The sequence below is a fragment of the Cetorhinus maximus genome, chromosome 36 (assembly GCF_964194155.1).
Source record: "Cetorhinus maximus chromosome 36, sCetMax3.hap1.1, whole genome shotgun sequence".
NCBI lineage: Eukaryota > Metazoa > Chordata > Chondrichthyes > Lamniformes > Cetorhinidae > Cetorhinus > Cetorhinus maximus.
The window spans coordinates 7,471,658-7,495,968 of NC_135914.1; the positions used below are offsets into that span (position 1 = coordinate 7,471,658).

The 24,311-nt window shown below is 50.1% G+C and overlaps 1 protein-coding gene across 2 annotated transcripts in view; it reads left to right on the forward strand.

Moving 5' to 3' along the window:
• Window positions 1–23,318, forward strand: part of LOC144672278 (threonine--tRNA ligase 1, cytoplasmic-like) — a 38,475-nt gene extending 15,157 nt beyond the window's left edge. The window contains exons 10-19 of one of the 2 annotated variants that reach the window (XM_078534121.1): window positions 1,524–1,622; window positions 2,335–2,501; window positions 4,960–5,122; window positions 8,501–8,638; window positions 11,008–11,085; window positions 11,758–11,858; window positions 14,941–15,045; window positions 15,286–15,358; window positions 20,020–20,134; window positions 21,497–23,318. In XM_078534121.1, the coding sequence (XP_078390247.1) occupies window positions 1,524–1,622; window positions 2,335–2,501; window positions 4,960–5,122; window positions 8,501–8,638; window positions 11,008–11,085; window positions 11,758–11,858; window positions 14,941–15,045; window positions 15,286–15,358; window positions 20,020–20,134; window positions 21,497–21,645 (1,188 nt within the window). In that variant the 3' untranslated portion in view covers window positions 21,646–23,318. The remainder of the gene's footprint in view (window positions 1–1,523; window positions 1,623–2,334; window positions 2,502–4,959; window positions 5,123–8,500; window positions 8,639–11,007; window positions 11,086–11,757; window positions 11,859–14,940; window positions 15,046–15,285; window positions 15,359–20,019; window positions 20,135–21,496) is intronic. The other variant, XM_078534122.1, reaches the window with a different exon arrangement.
• Window positions 23,319–24,311: the final 993 nt, after the last annotated feature.

Consider the following 24,311-nt stretch of genomic DNA (forward strand, 5'->3'; position numbering starts at 1 on the left):
GGTTTGGGGTCAGTGAGGATTATACAGGGTAGTGTGAGAGGGTTTGGGGTCAGTGAGGTTTATACAGGGTCGTGTGAAAGGGTTTGGGGTCAGTGAGTTTGATACAGGGTCGTGTGAGAGGGTTTGATCAGTGAGGTTTATACAGGGTCGTGTGAGAGGCTTTGGGGTCAGTGAGGTTTATACAGGGTTGTGTGAGAGGGTTTGGGGTCAGTGAGGATTGAGAGGGTTTGGGGTCAGTGAGGTTTATACAGGGTCGTGTGAGAGGGTTTGGGGTCAGTGAGGTTTATACAGGGTCGTGTGAGAGGGTTTGGGGTCAGTGAGGTTTATACAGGGTTGTGTGAGAGGGTTTGGGGTCAGTGAGGTTTATACAGGGTCGTGTGAGAGGGTTTGGGGTCAGTGAGGTTTATACAGGGTCGTGTGAGAGGGTTTGGGGTCAGTGAGGTTTATACAGGGTCGTGTGAGAGGGTTTGGGGTCAGTGAGGTTTATACAGGGTCGTGTGAGAGGGTTTGGGGTCAGTGAGGTTTGTACAGGGTCGTGTGAGAGGGTTTGGGGTCAGTGAGGTTTATACAGGGTTGTGTGAGAGGGTTTGGGGTCAGTGAGGTTTATACAGGGTTGTGTGAGAGGGTTTGGGGTCAGTGAGTTTTATACAGGGTCGTGTGAGAGGGTTTGGGGTCAGTGAGGGTTATACAGGGTCGTGTGAAAGGGTTTGGGGTCAGTGAGGTTTATACAGGGTTGTGTGAGAGGGTTTGGGGTCAGTGAGGTTTAGACAGGGTCGTGTGAGAGGGTTTGGGGTCAGTGAGGTTTATACAGGGTCGTGTGAGAGGGTTTGGGGTCAGTGAGGTTTGTACAGGGTCGTGTGAGAGGGTTTGGGGTCAGTGAGGTTTATACAGGGTCGTGTGAGAGGGTTTGGGGTCAGTGAGGTTTATACAGGGTCGTGTGAGAGGGTTTGGGGTCAGTGAGGTTTATACAGGGTCGTGTGAGAGGGTTTGGGGTCAGTGAGGGTTATACAGGGTTGTGTAAGAGGGTTTGGGGTCAGTGAGGTTTATACGGGGTAGTGTGAGAGGGTTTGGGGTCAGTGAGGTTTGTACAGGGTTGTGTAAGAGGGTTTGGGGTCAGTGAGGTTTATACAGGGTCGTGTGAGAGGGTTTGGGGTCAGTGAGGGTTATACAGGGTCGTGTGAGAGGGCTTGGGGTCAGTGAGGGTTATACAGGGTTGTGTAAGAGGGTTTGGGGTCAGTGAGGTTTATACGGGGTAGTGTGAGAGGGTTTGGGGTCAGTGAGGTTTAGACAGGGTAGTGTGAGAGGGTTTGGGGTGAGTAAGGTTTATACAGGGTCGTGTGAGAGGGTTTGGGGTCAGTGAGGGTTATACAGGGTTGTGTAAGAGGGTTTGGGGTCAGTGAGGTTTATACGGGGTAGTGTGAGAGGGTTTGGGGTCAGTGTGGTTTATACAGGGTTGTGTGAGTGGAAACTCTGTAGTCTATATTGTTCTCGATTCATTGCCAAATTTGTTGCTTCTCCCATAGGAACAGGAGTTGTTTTTCTTCCACGAGCTGAGTCCTGGTAGCTGTTTCTTTCTGCCTAAGGGAGCTTACATCTACAACACCCTCACTGACTTCCTCAAGGTAATGTATCTATGGACCGGGCACTAGTGTGAAAGTAAAAGCCGGGCACTCCTTTCAAAAGCACCTAAGGCTCAAAAAGCCCAAGCTTTGAGATCAACTAACAGGACCCCACCCCTGGGCCATATCCTTCAGTCAGTTCCCACTCTGGAATTGGACATTGTATCTAACCCCGTGCTGTACCTGTCCTGGGAGTGTTTGATGGGGACAGTGTAGAGGGAGCTTTACTCTGTATCTAACCCCATGTTGTACCTGTCCTGGGAGTGTTTGATGGGGACAGTGTAGAGGGAGCTTTACTCTGTATCTAACCCCGTGCTGTACCTGTCCTGGGAGTGTTTGATGGGGACAGTGTAGAGGGAGCTTTACTCTGTATCTAACCCCGTGTTGTACCTGTCCTGGGAGTGTTTGATGGGGACAGTGTAGAGGGAGCTTTACTCTGTATCTAACCCCGTGCTGTACCCGTCCTGGGAGTGTTTGATGGGGACAGTGTAGAGGGAGCTTTACTCTGTATCTAACCCCGTGCTGTACCTGTCCTGGGAGTGTTTGATGGGGACAGTGTAGAGGGAGCTTTACTCTGTATCTAACCCCGTGCTGTACCTGCCCTGGGAGTGTTTGGGGTGGTGGAGAGAGTCTAACCCTTCCATCGTGTTAAAAAAAGGATGACTGCCTCTCTCTCCCTGTGGGATCTGACTGCCTGAACCTACTGACGTTTCAGAGTGAGTACCGGAAACGTGGTTTCATGGAAGTGGTGACCCCCAACGTGTTTAACAACAAGCTGTGGGAGCAGTCTGGCCACTGGGATCATTACCGCGACAACATGTTCTCCTTCCAGCTTGAGAACGAGTCCTACTCTTTAAAACCCATGAACTGTCCTGGGCACTGGTGAGTATATTGGCAATGATGTTGGCATTGGCTACAAATTGGCATTTCTTCTTGCTGGCTATGCTCTCGCTCGCTCTTTCTCTCAGTCATGTACTCATTGGCTCCCTCTCTCACCAGCTCTCCCTTTCTCATAGGAGTAGGCCATTCAGCCTCCTGAGCCTGCTCTGACCTTCAGTTAGATCATCGCTAATTTACCTCAACACCATTTTCCCGCACTATCCCCATGGCCCTCGACATCTTTAACATCTCGGAATCTATCGATTGCTGCTGTGAACATACTCAATGACTGAGCCTCCACAGCCCTTTGGGGTAGCGACTTCCAAAGATTCACCACCCTCTGACTGAAGAAATCTCTCCTCATCTCAGCCCTAAATGGCTGACATCTTATTCTGAGACTCTGGTCCCAGGTTCTAGATACCCCAACCAGGGGGAACATCCTTCCTGCATCCACCGTGTCGAGCCCTGTAAGAAATTTGTATACTTCAATGATATCACCTCTCATCTTTTACTCAAGGGAATATAGTTTCCACAACCTTTCGGTGTTAACTATTGGAAAGAAGAGTAAGGGAGGTTCCATCAGTGTCCTCACCAATAGTTACCCTTCAACCAGCATCACTCAACACAGACTATCTGGCCATTATCACGTTGGGTGTTTGTGGGAGCTTGCTCTGCGCAAATTGGCTGCTACCGTTCCTTTTGTTCCATCATTGACTACACTTCAAAAGTACTTCATCGCTTGCAAAGCGCTTTGGGCTGCCTTGAAGTTATGAAAGGTGCTATAGAAATGAAAGTTTGTTCTTTCTTCCTTTCTGTGGCACCTTATCCCGTCTCAGACATAGCTCGAGGAGCTTCATATGTACTCTTGGCTTGTGCATGAATAATGGCCACTTGGCTACGGTACTGCAGGGCAGGCAGCTGCATGCTATTCCGAGTTAGAAGGGAAGTAAATTCAAGTGGGTGAGAGGAGGACAAATGAGAACATCAAATGTCTTTCTGAACTGAGCCACCCGCCCCGCTCACCCACCCGCCCACAGCCCCGCTCACCCACCCTCCCCGCTCACCCGCCCTCCCCGCCCGCCCCGCTCGCTCACCCGCCCGCCCCGCTCACCCACCCTCCCCGCACACCCACCCTCCCCGCCCACCCGCCCCGCTCGCTCACCCACCCGCCCCGCTCGCTCACCCACCCGCCCGCCCTGCTCACCCACCCTCCCCGCTCACCCACCCTCCCCGCACACCCGCCCACCCACAGCCCCACGTTCTCACTGATTGATTAACACGAGCTTCCACTCGGAGGTGGTTCGATTTTATAATTCTCATTCTTGTGTTCACGTCAATTCCATGGTCTCAACCACTCCCTATCTCTGTAACATCTTCTTCCCACCCTACACCCCTCCCTATCTCTGTAACATCTTCTTCCAACCTACACCCCTCCCTATCTCTGTAACATCTTCTTCCAACCTACACCCCTCCCTATCTCTGTAACATCTTCTTCCCACCCTACACCCCTCCCTATCTCTGTAACATCTTCTTCCAACCTACACCCCTCCCTATCTCTGTAACCTCCTCCAGTCCCTACACCCCTCCCTATCTCTGTAACCTCCTCCAGTCCCTACACCCCTCCCTATCTCTGTAACCTCCTCCAGCCCCTACACCCCTCCCTATCTCTGTAACATCTTCTTCCAACCTACACCCCTCCCTATCTCTGTAACATCTTCTTCCAACCTACACCCCTCCCTATCTCTGTAACCTCCTCCAGTCCCTACAGCCCTCCCTATCTCTGTAACCTCCTCCAGCCCCTACACCCCTCCCTATCTCTGTAACCTCCTCCAGACCCCACACCCCTCCCTATCTCTGTAACCTCCTCCAGCCCCTACACCCCTCCCTATCTCTGTAACCTCCTCCAGTCCCTACACCCCTCCCTATCTCTGTAACCTCCTCCAGTCCCTACACCCCTCCCTATCTCTGTAACCTCCTCCAGCCCCTACCCCCCTCCCTATCTCTGTAACCTCCTCCAGCCCCTACAGCCCTCCCTATCTCTGTAACCTCCTCCAGCCCCTACACCCCTCCCTATCTCTGTAACCTCCTCCAGCCCCTACACCCCTCCCTATCTCTGTAACCCCCTCCAGCCCCTACAACCCTCTGAGATCTCTGCGCTCCTCCAATTCCAGACTCTTGAGTATCTCCTGATTCCCATCCCTCCACCATTGGCGGCCGTGCCTTCTGCCGCCTGGGGCCCTAAGCTCTGGAATTTCCCCCCCCTAAACCTCTCCGCCTCCCTCTTTTAAAATACCCCTTCAAACCAAGCCTCTGACCGCCTGCCCTGGCACCTCTTTAGGTGGCTCGGTGCTGAATTTTGCCCAACTTCCTTTCTTGTGAAGCAGCTGGGGACATTAGAGGCGCCGGGCGAGTGCACCATCGTCGCAGGTGTGATGACAGGCCTTCCTTTCCCCCCGCTCAGCCTGATGTACGACCACCGCCCCCGATCCTGGCGCGAGCTCCCTCTCCGGCTGGCCGACTTTGGCGTCCTGCACAGGAACGAGTTTTCGGGAGCCCTGTCGGGCCTGGTGCGAGTGCGTCGCTTCCAGCAGGATGACGCTCACATCTTCTGCACCGTGGAGCAGGTAAGCAGAGATCGGCCTCCGTGAGCTCGGTTTTCCGGGAGTAATAAGGACACGGCGGAGATTAATCCCTGGGAGCTAACGTAGGACCTGGAGGAGGCCATTTAGCCCATCGAGCCCGTTCTACCATTCAGTGAAATTTTGGCTGATCTGTACTGGGACTCCTATGCCCTTGGCTCCGTATCTCTTCATCCCCTCGACCAGCAAAAATCTATTGACCTCAGATTTTAAATTATTGAGTTTATCAAGTCCTTTTTATGTAAGCGAGTTCCATACCCCTACCTCCCTAAACAAAAACACCTGGATAAACTCAGCAGGTCTGGCAGCATCTGCGGAGAGGAACACAGTTAACGTTTCGAGTCCGTATGACTCTTCAACAGAACTAAGGAAAAATAGAAAAGAGGTGAAATATAAGCTGGTTTAAGTGGGGGGGGAGGTGGGACAGGTAGAGCTGGATAAAGGGCCAGTGATAGGTGGAGATTGCCACAAGATGTCATAGACAAAAGGACAAAGAGGTGTTGAAGGTGGTGATATTATCTAAGGAATGTGATAATAGGTGACATTAAGGGTAGAAAGCAGGACGAGCAAGGTACAGATAGCCCGAGTGGGGGTGGGTTGGAGGGGAAGGGATCGAAATAGGCTGACCTACCTCCCTATGCGTGAAGAAGCTTTTTCAAATTCATTCACAGGATGTGGGCTTCGCTGGCTAGGCCAACATTTATTGCCCGTCCCTAAATGCCCTTAGGCAGGTGGTGGGTGAACTGCTGCCTTGAACCGCTGCAGTCCCTGTGGTGTAGGTACACCCACCGTGCTGTTAGGAAGGGAGTTCCAGGATTTTGACCCAGCGACAGTGAAGGAACGGCCAATATATTTCCAAGTCAGGATGGTGTGTGACTTGGAGGGGAAATTCTAGATGGTGGTGTTCCCCATGTGTCTGCTGCCCTTGTCCTTCTAGATGGTAGAGGTCGTGGGTTTGGAAGGTGCTGTCCAAGGAGCCTTGGTGAATTCCTGCAGTGCATCTTGTAGATGGTACACACACTGCTGCTACTGTGCGTCGGTGGTGGAGGGAGTGAATGTTTGTGGATGTGGTGCCAATCAAGCGGGGCTACTTTGTCCTGGATGGTTTCGAGCTTCTTGAGTGTTGTTAGAGCTGCACTCATCCAGGCAAGTGGGGAGTATTCCATCCCACTCCTAACTGTGTCTTGTAGATGGTGGACAGGCTTTGGGGAGTCAGGAGGTGAGTTACTCACCACAGGATTCCCAGCCTCCAATCTGCTCTTGTAGCCACAGTATTTATAAGGCTGGTCCAGTTCAGTTTCTGGTCAATGGTAACCCCCAGGATGTTGACAGTGGGGGATTCAGTGATGGTAATGCCATTGAATGTCAAGGAGCGATGGTTAGATTCCCTCTGGTTGGAGATGATCATTACCTGACACTTGTGTGGCACGAATGTTACTTGCCACTTGTCAGCCCAAACCTGGATATTGTCCAGGTCTTGCTGCATTTGGACATGGAATTCTTTTTTAACTTCTCCCCTGAACAGCCTGGCTCTGGTTTTAAGATCATGTCCCCTTGTCCTACCCCTCACCACCAATGGAATAATGTTCTCTCTATCTACCTTAACAATTTAGTTGGGGCAAATTCAAGGGGAGCTGGATAAACATGAAGGAGAGAGGAATAGAAGGATATGCTGACGGGGGGAGATGAAGAGGGGGGTGGCAGGAAATTCTTGTGGAGCAGAAACACTGGCATGGACCAGTTGGGCCAAATGGCCTGTTTCTGTGCAGTGCGGACTTTGTGATCTCTTTCCTAATCGTAAAACACTTCATTCAGATCACTCCTTGGCCTCCCGTGTGCCAACCTCGTTGATGTAATATCTCTCCTCGTAATGTAACCGTTTGGAGTGGGGAAATCTGATCTCCAACCTGCAAAATGGAGCACAGTTGCCACCGAATCTGATGACACGAGCGTATGATTCGTGGGCTGTTCAGTTCCCTGGACTAGGGAAGGGGACACGCCCACTTGATTTGAGTGGGTTTCATTGTAATGCCTGCCCAAGCCAGACTAGCAGCAACTAAACACATCTTACCGTCTGGCAAAAGCCTCTTATTTAAGACCTGCAACTGGAGCGCGTTCTTGTGTAGAGGAACTCCAATGTTCGTGTTGCAATCCTGTCACAATGAAGTGCATGGCCCAGGTGTAAGTGAGAGCAACTGTTACCCATTAGGGAAAGGTTAGGGCATTATTCTTCAGTATATCTGGGTGCTCCCTGTGTCATCTGTACTTTGTGCCTGGAATTCGCTGCCAGAGGAGGTGGTGGAAGCAGGTACGATAGTGGTGTTTAAGAGGCAGCTTGACAAATACATGAATAGGATGGGAATAGAGGGATACGGACCCCGGAGGTGCAAAATGTTTTAGTTTGACAGGCAATATGATCGGCGCAGGCTTGGAGGGCCGAAGGGCCTGTTCCTGTGCTGTACTTTTCTTTGTTCTTATATACAAGAACCGGTTTCCACCTGTGTATGGGAAAGAAAAGGGAGTCTGTGCCTGTGTTCTCCTGAGTTTTGTGAATAAATCTATGTTAAGGAAATACTGGCTCTAGATTCCTTCTTTGCTCAGTGAATGAGCAGCGAATTATAACACCCTTCGTAGTCAGCCCGAGTTCAAAATCTTGTGGGCTGATTCAATCTGTACGTTTCTCTAATTATTTGCCCTGCAGGCTCCTTGCTGTCATCTGTGTAATCGTATTCCTCGTATATAAATTTGATTGACAGTTTTAGCCAGAATTAAATGATTTGCACTTGGATTGCAAATCCCAGAGTCTACCCAGCAATCAATTATAAAGCCCAGTGATTGATCAACTATCTCCTTAGAGCATAGGTGGCTTAGAGCGAATTTGATAAAGGGCTTTAAAACCATGAAATGTTTAAATAAGAGTAATAAAGACAGATTGTTCCCAGTGACTGAAGGGTAATAACTAGAGGGTGCAGATTTAAGCTGATTGGTAAAAGAATCAGAAGCGACATGAGGCAAAAAAAGGCATTTATGCGATAAGTGGTTAGGATTTGGAATGTGCTGCCTGATAGGTGGTGGATACAGATTCAATAAGGTCTTTCAAAGTGCTATTGGATAAACCTTCGAAGCAGGAAATTTTCAGGGGTATGGTGAAAGAGTGAGGGAGAGGGACTGACTGGATTGCTCTTTTGGAAGAGCTGACACTGACTCGATGGGCCGAATAGTCTCCTGTGCTGTACTATTACTTGATTACACCGTGTGGCTCAAGAGGCTGAGGCTGCGTTGTAATGTCGCGTCGGTTGAAGTGCTGGATCGCCTCCTTTGTCTTCACATGTTGTAACTGCTTCCTCGCCCGCTCCTCCACAGATCGAAGACGAGATTAAAGGCTGCCTCGACTTCCTGCAGGCGGTGTACCAGGCCTTCGGCTTCAGCTTCAGGCTCTACCTCTCCACTCGGCCGGAGGAATTCCTGGGGGACGTAGAGGTCTGGGACCTGGCAGAAAAGGTTAGAGGGAGGGGACGTCTGTGTGCACCCGAAGCTCACCTTGTTTCTGTCAGCAGAAATGAGAGGTTAATGTTTTGGTGGGCACCCCTTATTAGAATTCTAATAAGGAACCAAAAGAAAGAACCTGCAGTTGTTAAAATGCACTTTTCACCATCTGGAAAACAGCACCTCCGGCAGTGCGGCGCTCCCTCGGCGCCGACCCTCCGGCAGTGCGGCGCTCCCTCGGCGCCGACCCTCCGGCAGTGCGGCGCCGACCCTCCGGCGCTGCGGCGCTCCCTCAGCGCCAACCCTCCGACAGTGCCGCGCTCCCTCAGCGCTGACCCTCCGGCACTCCCTCAGCACTGACCCTCCGACAGTGCGGCGCTCCCTCAGCACTGACCCTCCGACAGCGCGGCGCTCCCTCAGCACTGACCCTCTGACAGCGCGGCGCTCCCTCAGCACTGACCCTCCGACAGCGCGGCGCTCCCTCAGCACTGACCCTCCGACAGCGCGGCGCTCCCTCAGCACTGACCCTCCGACAGCGCGGCGCTCCCTCAGTGCTGCACTGGGAATGTCAGCCCAAATTGTTGCCTTTTTTTGTTATTTGTTCAAGAGATGTGGGCATTTATTGCCCATCCCTAATTGCCCTTGTTCAGAGGGCATTTTTAAGAGTCAACCACATGGCTGTGGGTCTGGAGTCACATGTAGGCCGGACCAGGTGAGGATGGCAGATTTCCCTCCCTAAAGGGGCATTAGTGAACCAGATGGGTTTTTACGACAATTGATGATGGTTTCATGGTCATCCATGATATTTATTGAATTCAAATTTCACCATCTGCCATGGTGGGATTCGAACCCAGATCCCCAGAGCATTACCCTGGGTCTCTAGATTACTAGTCCAGCGACAATACCACTACGCCATTTCCATCCCTTTAGAGTCAGACTCGAACCCAGGACCTTATGAATCAGAGGTGGGAGTGAGTGTTATTCCCTTAGTCACGGCTGACACCTAGAGAAGGGTCCTTAACGGAAACAGGAGCTATTTCTTTGTTTTCTTTTACAAAGCCACTGACTTGGGGTGTACAGCAAAACACTGGTGTGGTGGTATTGCATGTAATACCCATTATATTGTCAAGAAGTTACATTTTTCCTAATATTATTGTGGGATATTTTAAAGCAGGCTTATGTTTGTGTGTGTGAGTGGACGATTTAATTAAACTAGAGATGATTAGACTGCAAGGTTTAAATTACCAAAGAAGTGAGGTTTTTGAAATGAAGATAACGAAAGCTAGGGTGAAGTCTCAGCTGAGGCGGCGTGAATGAAATGTGCATTTTTAGATAAGTGGAGACGCGTTAGATTTTCAAAGGGGCAGGGAGAATGTTTACAACTGACCCAGATGAATAAGGTTATTATGTTGATTTTTCCCAAAAATGCTGACCGCAATGAGAACGTGGAAAATTTTTATATCCTGGGAAAAGTAACTTCTGGAGACAAGTGGAAACAATGGGATTTACAGATCAAAAAGGGAGAAATATATTTAAAGAAGGATGGAAGGCCGTGTGAGGGGTGACCGTGTGAGATCTTGAAAAGTGACTGTGTGAAACAGACTTGGAGGAAAAAAACCTCTAGCCACCCTGAAGAAGTTTGCGGTTCTAGTAACCAAAGTTGTGTTAAAAGCCTTTGGAAGTTCATTGTCCAGTGGGTGCTTGTGGTAAAATTGCTGGATGACTTTTTATAAATTTGGAATCTATTTGGACTGTTGCCTTAAAGGGGGTGTGTAGTTGGGAGTCTGGTTCAGTAGAAATTTTGGGAACTGTTAGAGCTGTGTAACTATAATGTTGTGAGTGTTTAAGTTTGTTGTTCTTTTGTTAATGAATGTTTTAATTTGGTCTTTAAAATCGCTAAAGGTGGTAGTGGACTCATTGCTTCTGACTTCAGGGCACAGGTCTTCTCGCAATAAATACAAGTTGCTGACTCGTTGTGATAGCGTGGCCAAGTTTCCCTTGTGGATTTGGTATGCCTGGGAAAACACCACCTGCTACGTCATAATAAAATGCTCCACTAATGTTCAGTTGTGTCATGCTCTACAGAATCAAATATCAGGCGCGGGCTGTAAGAGGCAGCTGCTGCCATCCGAGATGTATTTCCATTAGTTTTTGGTTTCTGTTTTGATTTCCAGAATCACTGTTTAAAGTCCTATTCTGTCCTGTTCCACGTTGGTCAGTATTGATGATGCACATACTACTACAGGATAGTTGCACATAGACTTTTGCCGTCAGAGTACCCCAGTGTGGTTATGTGTAGACATGTCAAGAATGTTATCTCCCTGGGTGTTATTGCTTGGGGTTTGCTGACTTCCCTCTTGATGCGATGTCTCTTCTCTCTGTAGCAACTGGAAAACAGCTTGAAGGAGTTTGGCCAGCCTTGGGAGCTCAACCCAGGAGATGGCGCATTCTATGGTCCCAAGGTCAGTGCACACACTCTGTAATGTGACTCCTCAGGACAGGCTTAACAGAACAGGACGGGGAGGACTGGAGAGCATCCAGAATGCAGATTGACAAGGAGGACACCAGAGCTGAGAGGTTGTGACCTATCAGGAAAGGGCTGAACAGGCTGCAAGGCTCTGACCTACAGAAAAGGGAAGGTGGTGGATTGACTCCCAAGCCGTCTGTCAACCTGCCAGTGGGAGTTACAGGCTGGTGATCAGGAGCAGGAGCCCTAGCAGATAATTTTTTCTTAATCCTTTCATGGGATGTGGGAGTCGCTGGCTGGGCCAGCATTCATTGCCCATCCCTAATTGTCCCTTGAGAAGGCGGTGGTGAGCTGCCTTCTTGAACCGCTGCAGTATGTGTGGTGTAGGTACACCCACAATGCTGTTAGGGAGGGAGTTCCAGGACTTTGACCCTGTGGCAGTGAATGGCCAATATAGTTCCAAGTCATTTTCCTCCTTAACCCAATAATGTAGGAGGAAGAGGAGGCCATTCAGCCCCTCAAGCTTATTATGCTATTTGATTAGATCATGGCTCATCTGTCCCTAATTCCATTTTGGCTCAGTAACCCAAATACATTTGCCCAGCAAAAACTTGATATTCATCTCAGTTTTGATGTTCGCGTTTGACACCGTTGCATTTTATTCCAGATTGACATCCAGATTAAGGATGCTCTTGGGCGGAACCATCAGTGCGCCACTATCCAGCTTGACTTCCAGTTACCAATCAGATTCAACTTGAGCTATGTTGGGTGAGTATGGGTGTGGCCGAGAGTTCAAAATATTCGCGGGGAAATTGGGGGGTGAACAGGATCCAAGTTGGTGAAGCCAAAACCAAGACACAGAGCTTTTCTTTACTGAGAGAGAGTTTATTCACTTGTTCAGTCTCCCAGTTCTCCTTCCACTCCCTCCAGTGTCCCAGCTATCCCCTATTTATACGTGCTCAAGGATAATTAATACCCATCACCTCTTTCTCTTAACCTGAACAATGTAACGTTCCTTTAAGGAGGTAGGGAGTAAGCTACTGTCCTGAAATGAGCAATCTGGACAGCCAACCAAAATTCCATAACAACCCCATTCTTAAATATTCTTCCCTGCTCCCCCAGGGCACTGACCCTGGGGTACGGCTCCATATGTTTCAACCGCGACCAAGTGATTCATGTTTTTTGAGTGTCAGCAAGCTGTTCCACCTTAGGGTAATGTGCAGAGTTCCGATCTCCATGTTATCATTTAAAAAAAAGGCTATCGAGGCATTGAAGTAGGTGCAAAAATGATTTGCTGGAATCATACCAGAACTGAGAGGTGGTAAGTATCGGGGAAAGCTGAAAAGGCTAGGACTTTTCGGCACAGACTAGAAGGGCCGAATGGCCTGTTTTCTGTGCTGTAGTGTTCTATGGTTCTATGGACTTTATTCTCTAGAAAAGAGAAGGCGGAGGGGTGACCTGAATGACGAAAGGGCTTCAACAGGCTAGGCGTAGAGAAGGTGTTTCCCCTTGTGGGGAAGACTGGAACCGTGGGCAGTAAATATATGACCATCACTCAGAAAATCCGATCGGAATGCAGGAGAAACTTCTTTACCCAGAGAGCAGCGGGGAGAATGTGAAATCCGCTGCCGCAGGGAGTGATGGAGGTGAATGGCAGAGATGCATTTGAGGAGAGGGAGCTGGATAAACGTACGAGGGAGAAGGGAATAGAAGGATATTGATGATGTGGGGAGATGGAGGGGGGGTGGGAGGATGTGGAGCAGGAACACCAGTACAGAGCAGATGACCTGTTTCTGTGCTGTAAATGCTTTGTAATTTTTTTTTTGAGTTTTCACAATTTATTTTGCAACTACTGTACTTGAAGGCACAGTACCACAAGACACCAACGTACAAGGTCCTCTCATGACCAGCGTCCAGAGTGCCTCTAAATTGTTGGTCTTTGAAAAAGATGTATAAGCAGAAGCGTCAGAGTCCATTTGCCATTTAAGATTCAGTACTGCACCTTCAATTGTTAACCTCTGTCTCATCTTTCATCTTTTACGCTTCAGCCTCTGCATACACTCCTCCCACCACTTAGCTCTCATGTTGACAAGGATCTCAAATTCCCAGAACCGAATAGCCACCCTGTTAATCTCTTGTCAATTACATTGTTGAGGTTTGTTAATGTCAGTTACATTGTTTGGGATAAGAGAAACAGATGATGGATATTAATTGTCCTTGAGCAGGTATAAATAGGGGATAGCTGGGGCACTGGGGGAGTGAGTGGAAGGAGAGCTGGGAGACTGAACAAGTTGATTAACTCTTTCAATAAAGAAAAGCTCTGTGTCTTGGCTTTGGCTTCACCAACTGGCTTGGATCCTATTAACACCCCCCCCCCTCAATTTCCCCGCGCTTGCACTTTCTGGTAGGTGGGGTGTGTAGCCTGGATAGAGATTGACAGTACCTAATGGGCCCAATCCTGAGCCTAGCCTTTGCACAGTTGGCTGATCTCAACCCAGTCACTAATTTGGAACTCAGTGTCCCAGGGCACAGGGGTAGATAAGCCAGCCATGGTTCCTGCTGCTGGTTGTGACCAGAACTGGAAAGTACATGCATAGATGACCAGCTATACCAGTTCCTAGCCAGGCATCAGCTGCATCTCAGTGGGTAGTGCCATCGTCTCGGAGCCAGTGGGCTCAAATCCTGCTCCAGAGACTTAATCACAAAATTCAAGCCGACATTCCCAGTACAAGTACTGGGGCAGTGCTGAGCTGTCAGAGGAGAGGGACCGTGTTTTGAACAGGATGATCAAGCGAGGCCTCAGTCACTATATCAAAGAACTTTTTTTTATTCTTTAACGGGATATTGGCGTCATTACCTAGGCCAGCATTTTTATTACCCATCCCTAGTTGCCCCTTGAGAAGGTGGTGGGTGAGCTGCCTTCTTGAACCGCTGCAGTCCCTGTGGTGTAGGTACACCCACTGTGCTGTTAGGGAGGGAGTTCCAGGATTTTGACCCAGCGACAGTGAAGGAACGGCCGATATATTTCCAAGTCAGGATGGTGAGTGGCTCGGAGGGGAACTTCCAGGTGGTGGTGTTCCCCATGTGTCTGCTGCCATTGTCCTTCTAGGTGGTAGAGGTCGTGGGTTTGGAAGGTGCTGTCAAAGGCGCCTTGGTGAATTCCTGCAGTGCATCTTGTAGATGGTGTGTACACTGCTGCGACTGTGCGTCAGTAGTGGGGGGAGCGAATGTTGAAGGTGGTGGATGGGGTACTGGTCAAGTGGGGCTGCTTTGTCCTGGACGGTGTCGAGCTTGAGTGTCGTTGGAGCTGCACTCGTCCAGGCAAGTGGAGAGTTTTCCATCACACTCCTGCCTTGTGCCTCGTAGATGGTGGACAGGCTTTGGGGTGACAGGAGGTGAATTACTTGCCGCAGAATTCCCAGCCTCGGACCTGATCTTGCATTGTGGCGGGGAGAGTTCCCCCCAGTGCCCTGGGGGCAATATTAATCCCTCAGCCAGCATCACTAAAGCAGAGTATCTGGTCGTTATCACATTCCTGTTTGTGGGATCTTGCTTTGCATGAATTCACCGTCGCGTTTCCGACATTATAACAGTGACCACACTTCAAAAAAAAAAGTATTTCATTGGGTTTAAACCTCTCTGGGGACGGGGGGTGTCTTGTGGTTGAGAAAGGCACTGTGTCATTACAAGACTTTGTTTTTTTTTTAATTTAATTGGGCTGGCGATGGTGGCATTCGGGGGGGGATCACCCGGGATTGGCGTTCGGTCGGGCTTCCGTGGGCACCGGACCCCATCCGGAGTGTGGGTGCTTTGAACCGGGCGACCCTGACCTCCTCCGATTCTCTTGCAGCAAAGACGGCAGTGACACGGCGAGACCGGTGATGATTCACCGCGCCATCCTGGGATCGGTGGAGCGGATGATCGCCGTCCTGGCGGAGAGCTGTGCTGGGAAATGGTAAATGAGCCTAGATGTAGTTTTTAACACGAGCATTTAAACCTTGAATCAAGCCCCTGTTCAAATCGAGCCGAAGGTAAGAAGCCTGAAGATCTCTCTCCCTCTCTCTCGGATTGAGTACAGGCAGTATCGTTCCTCTCAGGCTGTTGCCATGAGGGGTATTAAGTTGACATTTTAATGGAGATCCCCACTGGGGAACAGGCCAGGCCTTTCTCTATGTCTCTCTGTCTCTCTTTCCAGGCCCTTCTGGCTCTCGCCCTCTCAGCTCATGGTAATTCCCCTCGGAGACAGCACAGAAGATTATGCTCGACAGGTAAGGTTGTGAAGCCAAGTGTTAACAGATGTTGGGTTAAACCGCGCTTGGAGCACTGTACGCGGTTCTGGCCTCCAAGTTGCAGAAAGTTACTGAAGAGGTTGCAAAAAAAATTTTAAAACAAGATTTACAAGAATGATACCAGAACTGGGAGGTTATAGCAGTCGGGCAAGACTTAAACAGACAATGGCTCTTTTCTCCAGGAAAGAGAAACTGTGGGGCGACCTCTAACATAGTTGATGGGTTTGGTAAGGGTAGAGGAAGGGAAGATATGTGTCGGACCAAAGGTGGGGGCCCTAAGTATAAGAACGTTGACAGTAAACCCAGGAGGCAATTTGATGCGTTTGAAGGGGAAGCTGGATAAACACGTGAAGGAGAAAGGAATAGAAGGAGATATCGATGGGGTGAAATGATGACAGGGTAGGAGGAGGCTCACGTGGAGCAGAAACACCAGCACAGAGCAGAGGGGCTGAATGGACTTTGTCCATACTGTGGATTCTGTGGAAGGAGACAAGGAAGGAACAGAGCTGGTTGGACCCCTCTCCGATACCGCCCCCACCCCTTGGTGGAATATCCACTGAAATACAGGTGGGTGAGGTGGAGAGGGAGACCCAGAGACAGTCAGCATCAGTTAGAGCGACGGAGAGGGAGACCCAGAGACAGTCAGCATCAGTTAGAGCGACGGAGAGGGAGACCCAGAGACAGTCAGCATCAGTTAGAGCGACGGAGAGGGAGAGACAGTCAGCATCAGTTAGAGCGACGGAGAGGGAGACCCAGAGACTGTTAGCGTCAGTTAGAGCGACGGAGAGGGAGAGACAGTCAGCATCAGTTAGAGCGACGGAGAGGGAGACCCAGAGACGGTCAGCATCAGAGCGACGGAGAGGGAGACCCAGAGACAGTCAGCATCAGAGCGATGGAGAGGGAGACCCAGAGACAGCATCAGTTAGAGCGACGGAGAGGGAGACCCAGAGACAGTCAGCGTCAGTTAGAGCGACGGAGAGGGAGACCCAGAGACAGTCAGCATCAGAGTGATGGAGAGGGAGACCCAGAGACAGTCAGCGTCAGTTAGAGCGACGGAGAGGGAGACCCAGAGACAGTCAGCATCAGTTAGAGCGACGGAGAGGGAGACCCAGAGACAGTCAGCATCAGTTAGAGCGACGGAGAGGGAGACCCAGAGACAGTCAGCATCAGTTAGAGCGACGGAGAGGGAGACCCAGAGACAGTCAGCATCAGTTAGAGCGACGGAGAGGGAGACCGAGAGACAGTCAGCATCAGTTAGAGCAACGGAGAGGGAGACCCAGAGACAGTCAGCGTCAGTTAGAGCGACGGAGAGGGAGACCGAGAGACAGTCAGCATCAGTTAGAGCGACGGAGATGGAGACCCAGAGACAGTCAGCATCAGTTAGAGCGACGGAGAGGGAGACCCAGAGACAGTCAGCATCAGTTAGAGCGACGGAGAGGGAGACCCAGAGACAGTCAGCATCAGTTAGAGCGACGGAGAGGGAGACCCAGAGACAGTCAGCATCAGTTAGAGCGACGGAGAGGGAGACCCAGAGACAGTCAGCGTCAGTTAGAGCGACGGAGAGGGAGACCCAGAGACAGTCAGCATCAGTTAGAGCGACGGAGAGGGAGACCCAGAGACAGTCAGCATCAGTTAGAAGAGCTGTGCAGTTTGTGTCCCCCTGAGCAGATGTCAGAAATCAAAGTGTGGTTTGTTGCTGAATGGTTTGCTCGTTTATCTTTAAAACTCATCTATCGGGGAGCAGAGAGAACCAGACCTGACCTCCTCGAGAGCTGGCTGAGTTTAAAAAGAAATCGGTGACATCGCAGGAAAACGGTAGGTTCATTGGTTGGCGAGAAACTACTGTCTTTAAATAGCTGAAAATTAGAAAATCGTATTATTTTTAAGGAAGTAGCTACTTAGATTTAAGTAAGAAACACAAACAAGAGGGAAGTAAAGTTGTTATGATCCAAGCTGAGGTTACCCCTGGACGAGTCTGATCCCAGAGTGGAACCCAGCTTGATGGATCCTAACTTCTATTTTTGTTTGTATAGGTACGTGGAGAGTAGCTACTGAACAGAGTCACAGGAGTCAGCTGATAAACTTTTAACAAAAGAATAAAACATTTATTCAACAAAAAACGATGAACTATATTACAATACTCCTTCACCCACAATGTACCTTTACAGATATATACAGGTTTGTAAGGATAGCACAAGTTACAAAATATACGCTAATGTTTGCAGTAATTGCACAGTCCATATAAACCTATGGCACCCTGTGGTCAGACACACCACACTCTGAAATCAAGTGACAGATATCACATTAAACAGATGCTATGGATCTCTCCTCAACTTCCCCAGACGCTTGTCACACTGTGAGCCAACCAGTCTCACTGAATTCCATCCTTCACACGAGGGAAGGAAGAAGGAAGGAAGAGCAGTAGTGATAGGGGATTCATTCATTAAGGAAACAGATGAGCGTTTCGGTGGCTGTAGTTGTGACTACAGGATGTTATGTCACGGAGTGGCTGCTGGACATTCTAGTGGGGGTGGGTGAGCAGCCAGCGGTCCTGGTTACGTTAGTACCAGTGACTTAGGTAAGGTTCTGAAAGCAAATTTTAGCGAGCCGGGAAGGAGATTGAAAAGCAGGACCCCGAAATCAGTCCTCTCAGAATTAGCCCCCGCCCCACGTGCTGGCGAGCATAGAAATAGGAGAATTGAGCGATCGAACCCTTGGGTGGAAAGCTGGTGTGGGAGGGAGGGCATCAGATTCCTGAGGTATTGGGGACCGGTTCTGGGGAAGGTGGGGGATCTGTCCAAGCCAAGACGGTCTACAGCTGAACAGGACCGGGACAAATATCCTCGAGGGGAGGTTTACTCGTGCTGTTGGGGAGAGTTTACGCTGGATTGGCAGGGGGATGGGAACCTGAGGAGAGTTTCAGACAGGGCAAATTCAAAAGCAGGGAACAGGAGACAGAAAATTAGCGAGTGACTAAAGCAAAAGTTAAAAATTGTACAGCACAGGAATTTGGCTGTGTTAAAAGCTATATATATATATATATATATATATAAATGCAAGGAGTATAGCAAATAAAGCTGATGAGCTGAGGGCACAAGGTAGCATGATATCATTGCTATAACGGAAACTTGGCTTAAAGAGGAGCAAAAATAGCTGCTCAACATCCCTGGATATAGAGTTTTCAGGCAGGATAGAGAGAGGGTAAATAAAGGTGGGGGGTGTAGCACGATTGGTTAAAGAATCAATTACAGCTGTGAGGAGGGATGATATACGAACTGAAGCATCAAATGAGGCCCTGTGAGTTGAGCTGGGAAATCACACACTGCTAGGAGCTCACTATAAGCTCCCAAATATTGAGAGGGAGGTAGAAGAGCAAATATGAAGGGCAAATTTCTTAGTGCAGAAACAACAGGGCAGTAATCACTGGGGACTTCAGCTACCCTAATATCAACTGGGAAAGGCACAGAGGGCACAGAATCCTCGGACTGCGTTCAGACCGCACGTAACCAGCCCAACTAGTGGGGAGCTCAATTCTAGTTTTAGCCTTAAGAAGTGAAACTGGGCAAGTCAGTGAAGTAGCGTTAGAGGGCCATTCTGGAGACAGTGGCCATAATACAGTTAGATTTAGCATCACTGTGGAACAGGACAAAGACAGCACAGGAGTATAAGTTCTAAATTTGGAGAAGTGTGAGGTAAGGTATTTGGGGAGGGCAAGCAAAGCAAGGGAATACAATATAAATGGGAGGGGTTGAGGAAGTGAGAGACCTTGGAGTGCATGTCCACAGGTTCCCTGAAGGTGGTAGGATAGGTGGATAAGCAAATGGAATGCTTTCCCTTATTGGACCGAGGTACAGAATACAAAAGCAGGGATGTGATGCTGGAACTATGTAAAATGCTGGTTAGGCCACAGCTGGAATTTTGTGTACAGTTTCTGGGCACCCACGTTACAGGAAGGACATCATTGCTCTGGAGAGAGAGAGTGCAGAGGAGATTTACAAGAATGTTGCCAGGGCTTGAAAACTGCAGCTATGAGGGAGAGATTGGATAGGCTGTGGGTTAGTTTTCCTTGGATCAGCGGAGGCTGAGGGGTGACCTAATTGAGGTGAACAAAATTGAGGGGCCGAGATAGGGTAGACGGTAAAGACCTGTTTTCCCCAAGCTGAAGGGTCAGTTACCAGGGGGCACAGATTGAAGGTGATGGGTAGAAAGATTAGAGGGGACATGAGGAAAAACATTTTCAACCAGAGGGTGGTGGGAGTCTGGGATTCACTGCCTGAATCGCTGGTGGAGGCAGAGACCCTCAACTCATTTAAAAGGTACCTGGACCTGCTTCTGAACCTGTAAGGCTACAGACCAGGGGCTGGAAGGATGGATTAGAATGGGTGGCTAGTTTCGGTTGGCGCAGACACAATGGGCTGAATGGCCTCTTTCTGTGCCGTATCTTTGCTGTGGTTTCAATGGTTTCTGTGGCTGCAGGCTCAGTTAGGAGGAAAGGCAACTCGGGGATTAACAGGCAGGGCTCCCACTGCTCCCACCCCCACCCGATGAGTCACCATCTTCAGGAGACATAGATGGCGAGTAGGGATTGGAAGCAAGAAAGATTTAAAATAATACCTGCTTGTTGCTTGCATCCATCACAGGTGCATCAGGAGCTCCTGGACGCTGGGTTCATGGCCGATATCTGCCTCGACTCAGGATCCACGTTGAACAGGAAAATCCGCAATGCACAGTTAGCACAGTTCAACTTCATCCTCGGTAATGTACCACACAACAAATCACTCCTCCCTTGTTAGTCCTCATCAGGGCTTGAGGAATGTGATTGATAGAAATGCAACACTTACTGTTTCAGGCACCACCATCCCATCAAACACTCCCAGGACAGGTACAGCACGGGGTTAGATACAGAGTAAAGCTCCCTCTACACTGTCCCCATCAAACACTCCCAGGACAGGTACAGCACGGGGTTAGATACAGAGTAAAGCTCCCTCTGCACTGTCCCCATCAAACACTCCCAGGACAGGTACAGCACGGGGTTAGATACAGAGTAAAGCTCCCTCTACACTGTCCCCATCAAACACTCCCAGGACAGGTACAGCACGGGGTTAGATACAGAGTAAAGCTCCCTCTACACTGTCCCCATCAAACACGCCCAGGACAGGTACAGCACGGGGTTAGATACAGAGTAAAGCTCCCACTACACTGTCCCCATCAAACACTCCCAGGACAGGTACAGCACGGGGTTAGATACAGAGTAAAGCTCCCACTACACTGTCCCCATCAAACACTCCCAGGACAGGTACAGCACGGGGTTAGATACAGAGTAAAGCTCCCTCTACACTGTCCCCATCAAACACTCCCAGGACAGGTACAGCACGGGGTTAGATACAGAGTAAAGCTCCCACTACACTGTCCCCATCAAACACTCCCAGGACAGGGACAGCACGGGGGTTAGATACAGAGTTAAGCTCCCTCTACACCATCGCCATCAAACACTCCCAGGACAGGTACAGCACGGGGTTAGATACAGAGTAAAGCTCCCTCTACACTATCCCCATCAAACACTCCCAGGACAGGTACAGCACAGGGTTAGATACAGAGTAAAGCTCCCTCTACACTATCCCCATCAAACACTCCCAGGACAGGTACAGCACGGGGTTAGATACAGAGTAAAGCTCCCTCTACACTATCCCCATCAATCACTCCCAGGACAGGTACAGCACGGAGTTAGATACAGAGTAAAGCTCCCTCTACACTGTCCCCATCAAACACTCCCAGGACAGGTACAGCACGGGGTTAGATACAGAGTAAAGCTCCCTCTACACTGTCCCCATCAAACACTCCCAGGACTGGTACAGCACGGGGTTAGATACAGAGTAAAGCTCGTTCCACACTGTCCCCATCAAACACTCCCAGGACAGGTACAGCACGGGGTTAGATACAGAGTAAAACTCCCTCTACACCGTCCCCATCAAACACTCCCAGCGTTGGGTCTTGGTCTATTGGGTTATGTCCAATGGGAGTGAATGGGAAGATAGCAGGCCCATTGATGCTCTGTGGCTGATCCTCGTTTATACGGTGACTCTTATCCTGTAATTTCCCTCTCTTTATTGGGCACAGTTGTCGGGGAGAAGGAGAAATCCAGCGGCACTGTCAGCGTGCGGACAAGGAGCAGCAAACAGCACGGGATGAGGGATCTGAGGGGCACCATCCAGAGACTGACCCAGCTGAAGGAATCTCGTTGCAGAAATGCAGAGGATGAATTTTAACCTGAGGGGGTTGGGGTGGTGGGGGCGGTGGTGGATGCGCAGTGTGAGCCGTTGAACTAACACAGCCACTTTCCGATCGTCCTGAGTCCACCTCCCGGACTGCTTCCCACCAGCCAGCGACAAAGCAGCGTGGAGGTGAAGGACTGCGCCCGCGATTCTGAACTCTCTTCGTTTCAGGCTTTTGCGCGGGCGAGGGACTGAGGAGGAACACACTTTGTGAAGAACCCGGAAGGATTGGGATTCTGAGCCGTGAGAGTTTGGTCAGGAGCAAAAGACGGAGCACTTCGGAGTCAGGTGTTTGCCAGCTGCTGTCCCCACTTCCATGTGCTCCTCCAGGAGTCAAACATGCCAGAGGCATGGGTAAGGAGAGACTCTCCCCATATAAATGTGTCTCAGTGCCCCAAAGCTCCCCCCACAACTCCCCATGACCCTTTTTTTGGGATATGGCTCCACAGACACCATGTACCTTCTGTATCAACCCGAGCCATCCTTCAAGTAGCATCAGAGACGCTGAGTTCTGGGAGGCCCAGTTCACCTTCAGTCCCCCCCACATTCGAGTTTTGTGTCCCAGTATCAGCTGGTACAAAGCAACACTCCCTTGGGTGCTCTGACAAGATACACATTGAGCAGCCTGGCTCCGAGCAGACAGAGGGAGGGTGTGGTGAGTCTGGGAGACTGTCTGTGCTTCTGTGACTCATGAGTCACTGCCTTTGACAGAGTTGGTGAGACCAATGTTTTTTTTGTCTTCATAAGCTGCATATTTTTAAATTCATCACAATTCAACCCTTGGTTCTCTGAGGGTAAGCCCTTGGTTTATGTGTCTGCTCGTCAGCCTAACCGTTCAGTGTCAGGTCAGGTAGGTAGCCCATCAGAGAGGAGTGAAAGAGAAGAGAGCTGTGTGTATGTGTCTGGGTGTGTGTCTGTCTGGGTGTGTGTCTGTCTGGGTGTGTGTCTGTCTGGGTGTGTGTCTGTCTGGGTGTGTGTCTGTCTGGGTGTGTGTCTGTCTGGGTGTGTGTCTGTCTGGGTGTGTGTGTCTGCGTGTGTGTGTCTGCGTGTGTGTGTCTGCGTGTGTGTGTGTCTGCGTGTGTGTGTGTCTGCGTGTGTGTGTGTCTGCGTGTGTGTGTGTGTGTCTGCGTGTGTGTGTCTGCGTGTGTGTGTCTGCGTGTGTGTGTCTGCGTGTGTGTGTGTCTGCGTGTGTGTGTGTGTGTCTGCGTGTGTGTGTGTGTGTCTGCGTGTGTGTGTGTCTGCGTGTGTGTGTGTGTCTGCGTGTGTGTCTGCGTGTGTGTGTGTGTCTGCGTGTGTGTGTGTCTGCGTGTGTGTGTGTGTGTCTGCGTGTGTGTGTCTGCGTGTGTGTGTCTGCGTGTGTGTGTGTGTCTGCGTGTGTGTGTGTGTCTGCGTGTGTGTGTGTGTGTCTGCGTGTGTGTGTGTGTCTGCGTGTGTGTGTGTCTGCGTGTGTGTGTGTCTGCGTGTGCGTGTGTGTGTGTGTGTCTGCGTGTGTGTGTGTGTCTGCGTGTGTGTGTGTGTCTGCGTGTGTGTGTGTGTCTGCGTGTGTGTGTGTGTCTGCGTGCGTGTCTGTCTGCGTGCGTGTCTGTGTGTGTGTCTGTCTGTCTATGTGTGTGTCTGTCTGTCTATGTGTGTGTGTGTCTGTCTGTCTATGTGTGTGTGTGTCTGTCTGTCTGTCTGTCTGTGTGTGTGTCTGTCTGTGTGTGTGTCTGTCTGTCTGTCTGTGTCTTTCTGTGTGTGTGTGTCTGTGTGTCTGTCTGTGTGTGTGTCTGTCTGTGTGTGTCTGTCTGTCTGTCTGTCTGTGTGTGCGTGTGTCTGTCTGTGTGCGTGTGTCTGTCTGTGTGCGTGTGTCTGTCTGTGTGTCTGTGTGCGTGTGTCTGTCTGTGTGCGTGTGTCTGTCTGTGTGCGTGTGTCTGTCTGTCTGTGTCTGTCTGTCTGTGTGTCTGTCTGTGTCTGTCTGTCTGTCTGCGTGCGTGTCTCTACCATGACTCTGATTGTGACGGAGCAGCCACAGACACGCAATCACAAACCATTCTGGGCTCAACCCAAAACCTCCTACGGAGCCGGGTGCGGAGGGGCTGGAGTAATTAAAATTGGATTAACGATCCACTGGCAGCATGGGGTTTACAGCGCTGTGTTAACAGTGGAAAAACAAGCGAGAAGGTCTGTGAAACCCTGTCAGAGCGCTTTGGAGCAGACTGATGTAATAGTTGTACATTATCTCCAATAAATGTGAAAAAGGATTCGACCATTTAAATGATTAAATATGCACCTTTTTTTTTCCCTCCGACAAGCCCCTCACCACCCGATAGTGCCAGATATTGCTGAGTTCAGAATTTCATGAACATAGGCATCCTCCACCACCCTCAGCCCAGCATTCACACTTCACCGCAGCTATGTTGATGAGTGTCAGCAGGCTGACAGTGCAAGTCCACTCTTTCACTCCAGCTCACACTCTCTCACTCAAACTCTCTCCATCTGACCCAGGCCGACCAAACCTGACCTCAAGCCCCACCCCCAACCACAAGCCCCCTCAACCTCCCCCTTCTAGAAGGGGTTGGACTCACCGCTTAGCGATCGGGAATATGATTTTCCCTTCAGCTATATCCTCTCGTTTCCAGTCAAAGGTTTGAGTGTTCAAGGCCCACCCTCAGCTGGCACTC